The sequence below is a fragment of the Phoca vitulina genome, unplaced genomic scaffold (assembly GCF_004348235.1).
Source record: "Phoca vitulina isolate PV1807 unplaced genomic scaffold, GSC_HSeal_1.0 scaffold3, whole genome shotgun sequence".
NCBI lineage: Eukaryota > Metazoa > Chordata > Mammalia > Carnivora > Phocidae > Phoca > Phoca vitulina.
Genome location: NW_022589706.1, coordinates 74,933,551 through 74,944,633, shown reverse-complemented (window position 1 = coordinate 74,944,633; position 11,083 = coordinate 74,933,551). Strand labels below are relative to the sequence as shown.

General features: G+C 33.3%; 1 protein-coding gene and 1 non-coding gene across 2 annotated transcripts in view; one reads left to right on the top strand and one right to left on the bottom strand.

The window, feature by feature from the left end:
* STPG2 (sperm tail PG-rich repeat containing 2) overlaps positions 1-11,083 on the top strand; it is a 316,895-nt gene that overhangs the window by 143,376 nt on the left and 162,436 nt on the right. Inside the window, exon 8 of the mRNA XM_032398732.1 lies at positions 678-838. Within this exon, the coding sequence (XP_032254623.1) occupies positions 678-838 (161 nt within the window). The remainder of the gene's footprint in view (positions 1-677; positions 839-11,083) is intronic.
* Positions 3,819-3,923, bottom strand: LOC116630344. The gene has a single exon (XR_004298942.1). It is a non-coding gene; the product is annotated as a U6 spliceosomal RNA (small nuclear RNA).

Below are 11,083 nucleotides of genomic sequence, written 5' to 3'. Positions count from 1 at the left end.
TCTTTCTTTCTTTCTTTCTTTCTTTCTTTCTTTCTTTCTTTCTTTCTGCTTTATTGAGGTATAATTTACAGAATAAAGTAATTCATTTAAGTGTACAGTTTAATGAGTTTTGGTAAATGGATGTAGTCAGGAACTGCCACTAAAATTAAATTTTGGCAATTTCCATCATTTTAGAAATGCTCTCTCATTCCACTCTGCAGTTAGTCTCCACCCATTCCAGGCTACTGTCTCTGTCACTATGATATTGCATTTTCTGGAATTTCATATAAATAGAATCATATGTTTTTCAGGATTTTTTCTATCTTCTTTCACTTGGTATCATGTTTTTGAGGTTGATTCATATTATTGCATTTATATTTCCTTTTTATTGCTGAGTAGTATTCTATTGTTTGGGTATAGCACTTTTTTTTTTTTTTTAATTCACCAGCTTATGGACATTTAGTTTTTTTTTCATTTTTTTTGGGAAAATACCTAGGAGTAGAATTTCTGGGTCATATAATAAGTATATGTTTAACTTTATAAGAATTTGACAAATTGTTTCTCTAAATGTCATACCATTTTACATTCCTGCCAGCAATATATGAGAGTTCTTTCTAAAAAAAATTACTTAAAGTTACTCAATTTAAAAAAATTAAAAACATGTTTATTCTTACCTATGGCATTCCTCATGACTTCAGGTCCTGGGTTTTATAATATCCTAAACAATACTATAATCGACAACTTTAGCAATACCTGCTTGATGAAACAAAAGAAAAGTGCATTTGGTTCTTCTGTTCCTCGGACTATCTTCCTGGTTCAGAAAGAAGGTTTTACTGCTCCTGGTCCTGCTGATTATCAGGTAATTTGTGAATACTAAAATAATATTCTTTATATCTAATACCAAGGCATAGGGCTTAAAAATTACATGTAGCATATATGCCTCATTATTTTAAGCCATACTATTATTATTATTTTTTTAAGATTTTACTTATTTATTTGAGAGAGAGAGAGAGAGAGATCGAGAGAGAGCATGGGAAGGAGCACAGGCAGAGGGACAAGCAGACTCTGTCCTGAGTGCAGAGCCCAACATGAGGCTCAGTCTCATGACCCTGAGGTCAGGACCTGAGCTAAAACTGAGTCAGATGCTTAACCAACTGAGCCACCCAGGCATTCCAAGCCATACTATTATTATAGAAATAATTTTATGTGGTAATTTATGGCATAAGAATAAACATTAATTTGGTTCTCAACTATGTTTGTAATTTCTTTTCGAAAGATGGATCTTATTTATTTCTTTGAGGATCTCATATTATTTCTTTAAATACATATCTTCATTTTGAAATTGCTCCACTAAAAAAAATAAAATAAAATTGCTCCACTATTTTCTGAGAGTAATTTAGATCTCCTTTAAATGCTTTGTGTGGTTTTATAATTTTTGTGTAGAGACCTTATACATCTTTATTAGATTTATTCCTTGGTATTTAGTATTTCATGTTTTTTAGTTCTAATGGTACCTTTAAATATTTTCATTGTTTAGCTTTCTGCCATTGCAATAAAGAAATATAATAGTCTTTATTAAAGATTTGCTTTACCAATGATCCATACTTCTTGCTAAATTAAATGATTAATTCTACTAATTTATTATTAGTTTTAAAAAAATTTCCTCAAGCACAATTATGCCACCTGTGAATGACAATTTATATTTTTTCTCCAGGTGTTCCATCTTTTATATATTTTTTTGCTTTACTAGACTTCTGTGTCTCAGAACAAATCTCAATAATATTCATAGGAATTAAAAAATATCCAGTATTCAAGAAGATAAAATTCACAGTGTGACATCCAATAAAAAAAAAAAAAATTAGTAGGTATGCAAAGAAGCAGGAAAATATAACCTAGAATCAGGAAAATAAAAACAATCAATAGAAAAAGCCCAGAAATTACAGAGATGATAGAATTAGTAGATAAAGACATTAAGCAGTTATTATAACTATATTCCACATGTTTAAGAAGGTAGGGGAAAGATCGAACATATTGAGTAGAAAGATGGCACAAATAAAAAGACACAAATTGAAGTTCTAGAGATAGCAAATATAATATTTTTTAAAAAGTACACTGTCATTAACAACAGATTAGAAAGTTCAGAAGAAAAGATTAGCGAACCCTAAGACACTGGTAGAAACTATCTGAAATGAAACAGTGAGAAAAAGGACAAAAATAGTGAATAAAGTATCAATGAACTCTAAGTCAATTTGAAGTGGCCTAATATGTGTGTAGTTAGCATCCTTGAAGGAAGAGAAAAAGTGCGGGGGCATAAAAAATATTTTAAGAAATAATGGCTGGAAATTTCCAAACTTTGATAAGAACTAAATACCCATTTATCCATGAAGCTCAACAAGACTGCAACACAAAAGATATTAAAGAAACTATGCCAAGGCATATTATAACCAAATTGACTAGAATGGTTAAAAAAAAATTCTTAAAAGCAGCCAGAGAAAAAGGATACATAGCATTGAGGAACAAAGTTAAAAATGACAATATATTTCTTGTTGGAAATGATGTAAGTCAGAAGACAGCAGTGCAACATTTTTAAGTATTAAAAGAAAACAGTTGTCAACCTGTAATTCTATAGTAGGCTAAAATATCTTTCAAAATGGAGAATAAAATGAAGACCTTTATATATATATAAAAGCTGAAATATTCATCCCTTGAAGACCTGCATTAAGAGAAATGTTAAAGGAAGTCTTCCAGGCAGAGGAAAATGTTACCAGATGGAATCTGGATCTATTTAAAGTAATACAGAGTATCAAAGATGATAACTATGTGAGTAGATATTAAAAGCTTTTGTTGGATTTCTCATTTTATTGAAAGCAGAATGTCGTACATGTTTTTGATTTACTGATAATTTACTTTTACAAAAGGTAGAGGAAGCTATGGGAGGAACTCATGTCTTAGCTTAATTTTGACTAAATAAAGGAGAACTAATGAAATAGAAGGGAAGGATTGTTTGCAAATAGTGATAATGTTATTTTACAGTTTAGAATTGTCAAAGAAGAGCTTCTGGACATGGTTAGATATGTATAAGGAACTTAGATAATCCCTATTTCAAAATGATCAGCAGATAACAAGAAATGTTCTTAAGATCAGAGACTCTAACAGTGAAACTAACCTAAAAGTGTTGACAAGAAAATAACTCATGAGTAAAATTTTGAAAATGCAGTTTTGCTACACATTAAACTTTTTAGAAGACATTTTTAAAAGGACATTGTAATATATGTGTATATATTTATTATTCTTTCTCCTACAGAATTTGAGAAAGTTTAAAAGAATGTACATATGGAAAAGTAAAAGTAGCTAACAATAACAATAAAAAATATAGATGGAACAGATAGATATTTTATAGGTAGAATATAAATAGAAGTTAAACATTGGGGAAGCTTGAACATAGTTGTCAAATCGTAAAAGAACATGTACAAAACAGTGGAAACATGGTATCTGTCCTATAGTAGACACTCAGGAAATTATAACTGAATAAATGAGTATGAGAGAGAAGCATAGAACTGTACTCCAGGAAGCTTAAAGAGAAGGAAAATTTATTGTAAAAAATACTACAGAAAATTAAAATTAGTTTGTGTAAGTTTGGTTTGACAAAAAAAAAAAAAAAAAAACAACTAAAAAGAACTCTGTAGGGGTGGGGTAGATGAAATGGGGATAATAGAGCCACTGAAATGCTGAATTGGATTTGTCTTTCCTATCAGAGAAAATTATTTTCAACCCAGAAACTGGAACACACATGGTTTATAGGAAGTTGGATCCTAAGATGTTTATGGTGGTAATGTAAGAATACCCTAGTGCAATGAAGTTAAATTTGCAAGTCATTTTTGTGCAGGGTGCTAATCTTCTCTGTGTTGTTCCAGTTTTAGTATATGTGCTGCCAAAGTTATCACTCTAGTGCTTTAAATGAGTTAAAAACTTCAGATATAGCTGAAATAGATCTCATTGTAATGAAAGAACAGCTGTAAATCATTATCTGTAATCTCTGGGAGTTGCTTAAGGTTTGTAGGCATAAAAGAAAAATGGAGTAAATAAAGGCTTTCCTTATTTAAACAAAAATTAAAATTTCACTGTGAGATTTTTATGAAACTCTTACAAAATATTTTATTTATATATATTCTAATGTGGTAAAAAACTATAACATTAAATTTACCATCTTAATCATGTTTAAGTGCTGATATAAGTATATTTGAAATGCATCACTCTTGCCACTGTTGTTCAACAGTACTAGAAGTCCTAGCAACAGCAATCAGACAACAAAAGGAAAGAAAATATATTCAAATTGGCAAAGAAGTCAAACTCTCTCTTTTCGCAGATGACATGATACTTTATGTGGAAAACCCAAAAGACTCCACCCCCAAATTACTAGAACTCATACAGCAGTTCAGTAATGTGGCAGGATACAAAGTCAATGCACAGAAATCAGTTGCTTTCTTATATACTATCAATGTAACTATAGAAAGAGAAATTAGAAAATAGATTCCATTTACAATAGCATCAAAAACCATAAGATACCTCAGAATAAACCTAATCAAAGAGGTAAAGGATCTATACTCTAGGAACTCCAGAACACTCATGAAAGAAATTGAAGAAGACACAAAAAGATGGAAAAACATTCCATGCTCATGCATTGGAAAAATAAACATTGTTAAAATGTCTGTGCTGCCCAGAGCAATCTATACTTTCAACACCATCCCAATGAAAATTCCAATGACATTTTTCAAAGTGCTGGAACAAACAATCCTAAAATTTGTATGGAATCAGAAAAGATCCTGAATTGCCAAGGAAATGTTGAAAAAGAAAAACAAAGCTGAGGGCATCACATTGCCCGATTACAAGCTATATTACAAAGCAGTGATCACCAAGACAGCATGGTATTGGAACAAAAAGAGACACATAGACCAATGGAACAGAATAGAGAGCCCAGATATAGACCCTCAACTCTATGGTCAAATAATCTTCGACAAAGCAGGAAAAAATATGCAATGGAAAAAAGACAGTCTCTTCAATAAATGGTGCTGGGAAAATTAGACGGCTATATACAGAAGAATGAAACTTGACCATTCTCTAACACCATACACAAAGATAAACTCAAAATGGATGAAAGACCTCAATGTGAGACAGGAATCCATCAAAATCCTAGAGGAGAACATAGGCAGTAACCTCTTTGACATCACCCACAGCAACTTCTTTCAAGATACATCTCCAAAAGCTAGTGAAACAAAAGCAAAAATGAACTTTTGGGACTTCATCAAGATAAGAAGCTTCTGCACAGTAAAGGAAACAGTCAACAAAACAAAGAGGCAACCCACAGAATGGGAGAAGATATTTGCAAATGACACTACAGATAAAGGGCTGGTATCCAAGATCTATAAAGAATTTCTTAAACTCAACACCCAAAAAACAAATAATCAAGTCAAAAAATGGGCAGAAGACATGAACAGACAGTTCTCTGAAGAAGACATACAAATGGCTAATAGAGACATGGAAAAATGTTCATCATCATTAGCCATCAGGGAAATCCAAATCAAAACCACACTGAGATAACACCTTATACCCGTTGGACTGGCAAAAATTGACAAGGCAAGAAACAATAAATGTTGGAGAGGTTGTGGAGAAATGGGAACCCTCTTACACTGTTGGTGGGAATGCAAGTTGGTACAGCCACTTTGGAAAACAGTGTGGAGGTGCCTCAAAAAATTAAATATAGAGCTACCCTATGACCCAGCAATTGCACTCCTGGGTATTTACCCCAAAGACACAGATGTAGTGAAAAGAAGGGCCATATGCACCGCAATGTTCATAGCAGCAATGTCCACAATAGCCAAACTGTGGAAAGAGCTGAGATGATCTTCAGTAGATGAATGGATAAAGAAGATGTGATCCATATATACAATGGAATATTACTCAGCCATCAGAAAAGATGAATCCCCAACTTTTGCATCAACATGGATAGGACTGGAGGAGATTATGCTAAGTGAAATAAGTCAAACAGAGAAAGTCATTTATCAGAGTGCCTGGGTGGCTTAGTTGTTAAGCGTCTGCCTTCAGCTCAGGTCATGATCCCAGGGTCCTGGGCTTGAGCCCCGCATCAGGCTCCCTGCTTGGCAGGAAGCCTGCTTCTCCCTCTCCCACTACCCCTGCTTGTGTTCCTGCTTTCACTATCTCTCTCTCTCTGTCAAATAAATAAATAAAATAAAATAAAAAAAAAGAAAGTCAATTATCATATGGTTTCACTTATTTGTGGAACATAAGGAATAGCATGGAGGACATTAGGAGAAGGAAAGGAAAAATGAAGGGGGGGGAGATCAGAGGGGAGACATGAACCATGAAAGACTATGGACTCTGAAAAACAAACTAAGGGTTTTAGAGGGGAGGAGGGTGGGGGGATGTGTTAGCGTGGTGATGGGTATTAAAGAGGGCACGTACTGCATGGAGCACTGGGTGTTATATGCAAACAATGAATCATGGAACACTACATCAAAAACTAATGATGTGGGGCGCCTGGGTGGCTCAGTCGTTAAGCGTCTGCCTTCGGCTCAGGTCATGATTCCAGGTCCTGGGATCGAGCCCCGCATCGGGCTCCCTGCTCGGCAGGAAGCCTGCTTCTCCCTCTCCCACTCCCCCTGCTTGTATTCCCTCTCTCGCTGTGTCTCTCTCTGTCAAATAAATAAATAAAATCTTTAAAAAAAAAAAAAACTAATGATGTACTGTATGGTGAGTAATGTAACATAATAGAAAAAAATAAAAAAAAACAAAAAAATAAAAAAATAAATTTAAATTTAAATTAATAAATTTTAAAACCTAATAAAACTTAAATAAAATTAAAAGAAATGCATCATGAACGTTAGTAGTTTTTAGAATATTTTTGTTGTATTTTGCTTAAAATGTACTAGAAGTTAATTATTCTAAGTAACCTGACATTTAAATTTAGAAGAATTGTTAGAATAACTTGCAAGAATTCTTTATAAAGCCCTCATTATAATCTTTATTCTCCTTTGCAGATAATGAGACAGTATAGCATAGTGATTATTAGCATGATCTCTGATGTCAGAGTACTTGAGCATATTTTCTTGCTCTGTCACTGACCTTGTGTATGTTATTTAACCTCTTTATGCCTTAGTAAGATAGAGATCATTATAGTACATACTACAGAGCATTATTGTGAATACTAAATGAGTCAATACATGTAAAATACTTTAGCTTCTGACACATAGCAAAAACTTAATAACTTTTGTTACTATTATTATTATTATTTTTTAAGATTTTATTTATCTGACAGAGAGAGACACAGTGAGAGGGAACACAAGCAGGGGGAGTGGGAGAGGGAGAAGCAGGCTTCCTGCAGAGCAGGGAGCCTGACGCGGGGCTCGATCCCAGGACCCTGGGATCATGACCTGAGCCAAAGGCAGATGCTTAATGACTGAGCCACCCAGGTGCCCCTTTTGTTACTATTATTAATAATTAAAAATTACCCATAGGATTAACACAGACTCTTTTTGTTTATGTAAAATTTGACAAACTACAATCAAGAGTGAAAGATATACACTAAACATGTCTAAGTTTTAAAAATCCAGTCTGATAAACTGTGTTGAACTGCAGTATTAATCCATTTATATTTAATGTGATTACTGATACATTTGTGTGTATAGAAGCCATATTATTGCATATATTCTATTGGCTTGCTTGTTTTAGCATTTTTTCTTACCTCACCTTCTTTTTTGACTTAGTAAAATATTTTATATTATTCTATTTCATCTATTTTTATAACATTTTTAGTTATGTATTATTTTATAGTCTTTTAGTGCTGGCCACCAAAATTATAATATGTATCCTTTACTTTTGCAGTTTAATAAAAAGGATTACTTTTACCACTTCTCAATATGCTAACTTAAAACATTTTAGCTCCATTTTCTACCTCCTATTTTGTTAATTTTTGTCATACAGCGTAAGTTTATGTATATTTTGAGCCCTTTGAATATTACTGTTTTATACAATCAATATTTATTCATATTTACCCAAACATTTACCTTCTCTTTTGTGTTTTGTTTCTTTCTGCATTTCTGGTTTCTGTATCAAATCATTTTTCTTCTGCCTGAAAAACTCCTTTTAGTGCTTCTTTTGTTTAAGGTCTGTTGCTGATGAATTATTGTAATTTTGTCTGAAAATGTCTTTGTCATTTTTATTTTGGGGGGATTGGATTTGTAGGGTGGAAGTTATTCTATTGTTTTAGGCCTTCTGTCATTTCCATTGAGAAGTACATTGTTAAGTTTATTGTTTCTCCTTTGAAAGCAACTTTTTTTTTTTGGTCTGTTTCTTCAATGTGTCAAAACTGTGGTTCTCTTTATATTTATTTGCCTGAGGTTTGTAGAGCCTCTGGGTTGATGTCTTTCATCAGTTTTAAGTAACTTTTACTATTATTGTGTATTTGAGACCTTTCTTGTTTCTTGAGAAAGGCTTGTATTGCTATATGCTTCCCTCTTAGGACCACCTTTGCTGCATCCCAAAGATTTTGAACCATTGTGTTTTCAATTTCATTTGTTTCCACGAATTTTTTAAATTCTTTAATTTCCTGGTTGACCCATTCTTTATTTAGTAGGGTGCTGTTTAGCCTCCATGTATTTGAGTTCTTTCCGACTTTCCTCTTGTGATTCATTTCTAGTTTTGAAACATTGTGGCCTGAAAATATGCCGGGAATGATCACTATCTTTTGGTACCAGTTGAGACCTGATTTGTGACCCAATATGTGATCTATTTGGAGAATGTTCCATGTGCACTTGAGGAGAATGTGTATTCTGTTACTTTAGGATAGAATGTTCTGAATAAATCTGTGATGTCCATCTGGTGCAATGTGTCATTCAAAGCCCTTGTTTCCTTTTTGATCTGCTTAGATGATCTGTCCATTGTAGTGAGTGGGGAGTTAAAGTCCTCTGCTATTATTATATTATTATCACTGTGTTTCTTTGATTTTGTTATTAATTGGCTTATATAATTGGCTGCTCCCATGTTAGGGGCATAGATAGTTACAATTGTTAGATCTTCTTGTTTGGTAGACCCTTTAATTGTGATATAGTGTCCTTCCTCATCTCTTATTACAGTCTTTGGTTTAAAATCTAATTTGTCTGATATAAGGATTGCCACCCCAGCTTTCTTTTGATGTCCATTATGGTGATAAATGGTTTTCCACTCCCTTACTTTAAATCTGGAAGTGTCTTTGGGTATAAAATGAATCTCCTGCAGGCAGCATATTTATGGGGCTTGCTTTTTCATCCAATCTGATACCCTGTGTCTTTTGATTGGGGCATTTAGTACATTTACAGAGTAACTACTGAAAGATATGAATTTAATGCCATTGTATTTCCTGTAAAGTCCCTGTTACTTTTGTTGTCTCTGTTCCTTTCTGGTCTATGTTACTCTTGGGATCTCTCTTTCCTTAAAGGATCCCTTTCAATATTTCTTGTAGGGCTGGTTTGGTGATCCAAATTCTTTTAGTTTCTGTTTGTCCTGGAAGCTTTTTCTCTCCTATTTTAATGACATCCTAGCATGATAAAGTATTCTTGGCTGCATATTTTTCTCATTTAGCATCCTGAATATATCGTGTTCATCCTCTCTGGTCTGTCAGGTCTCTGTGGATAGGTCTCCTGACAGTCTAATGTTTCTACCCTTGTAGGTTAGGTACCTCTTGTCCCAAGCTGCTTTCAGGGTTTTCTCTTTGTCTCTGAGATTTGTAAGTTTCACTATTATATGCTGAGGTGTTGACCTGTTTTTATTGATTTTGAGGGCGGTTTTCTGTTCCTCCTGGACTTGAATGCCTGTTTCCCTCTCCAGATTAGGAGTTCTCTGCTTTCATTTGCTCCAATATACCTTCTGCCCCTCTCTGTCTCCTTCTTCTTCTGGGATCCCAATTATTCTAATATTGTGTTTTCTTATGGTATCACTTATCTCTCAAATTCTCCCCTCGTGATCCAGTAGTTGTTTATCTCTCTTTTTCTCAGCTTCTTTATTCTCCATCATTTGGTCTTCTATATCACTAATTCTCTCTTCTGTCTCATTTATCCTAGCAGTTAGAGCCTCCATTTTTGATTGCACCTCATTAATAGCCTTTTTGATTTCGACTTGGTTAGATTTTAGTTCTTTTATTTCTCCAGAAAGGGATTCTCTAGTATCTTCTATGCTTTTTTCAAGCCCAGCTTGTATCTTTATAATCGTTATTCTGAACTTTAGTTCCAACATCTTACTTATTTCCATACTGATTATGTCCTTGGCAGTCAGTACTGCCTTTTGTTCTCTTTTTTGAGGTGAGTTTTTCCATCTTGTCATTATGTCCAGAGAAGAATAGATGAATGAGAGAACAAAATACTAAAATGGCAACCACAACCCTAGAGAAATACACACTAAACAAATCAGAAGAGACCGAAACAGAAAAAAAAAAAAAAATTAAAAGAAAGAAAAAGAGAGAATATAATCAGAGAGGTGAACAGAACAGTGCAGTACACTGGATCCTGTGTGTATTTTGATCTGTTTGTTAGAAAACTAGATCCCAAAGTTGTAAAGAAAGAAAAACTTATATATGTACAAGAATAAATTTAAATACTATGAAAAGATAGAATGTAAGTGTAAAAATGAAAATTAAAAGAAAAAAAAAAAGGAGGAATATAAACAGACAGGTGGACAGAACAGAGCAATACACTATATCCTGAGTGTATTTTGGTTGGTTTGTTAAAAGAAACTACATCTCAAAATTGTAAGGAAAGAAAAACTTGTATTTATGCAAAAGTAAAATGAAATACATTGAAACATTAGATTGTAAGTGTAAAGGTGAAAATTTAAAAAGACTAACAAAACAAAACAGAAGAGGAGAAAAAGAGAGAATATGATGAGAGAGGTGAAGTGAACAGAGACATACACTAGATTCTGGGTGTATTTTGGTCTGTTAGAAGAAATTGTGTCCCAAAATCATAAAGAAAGAAAAACTTATATATATACAAAAATAAGATTAAATATAATGAAAGGATAGAATGTAACTGTAAAAATGAAAATTAGATTAATAAAA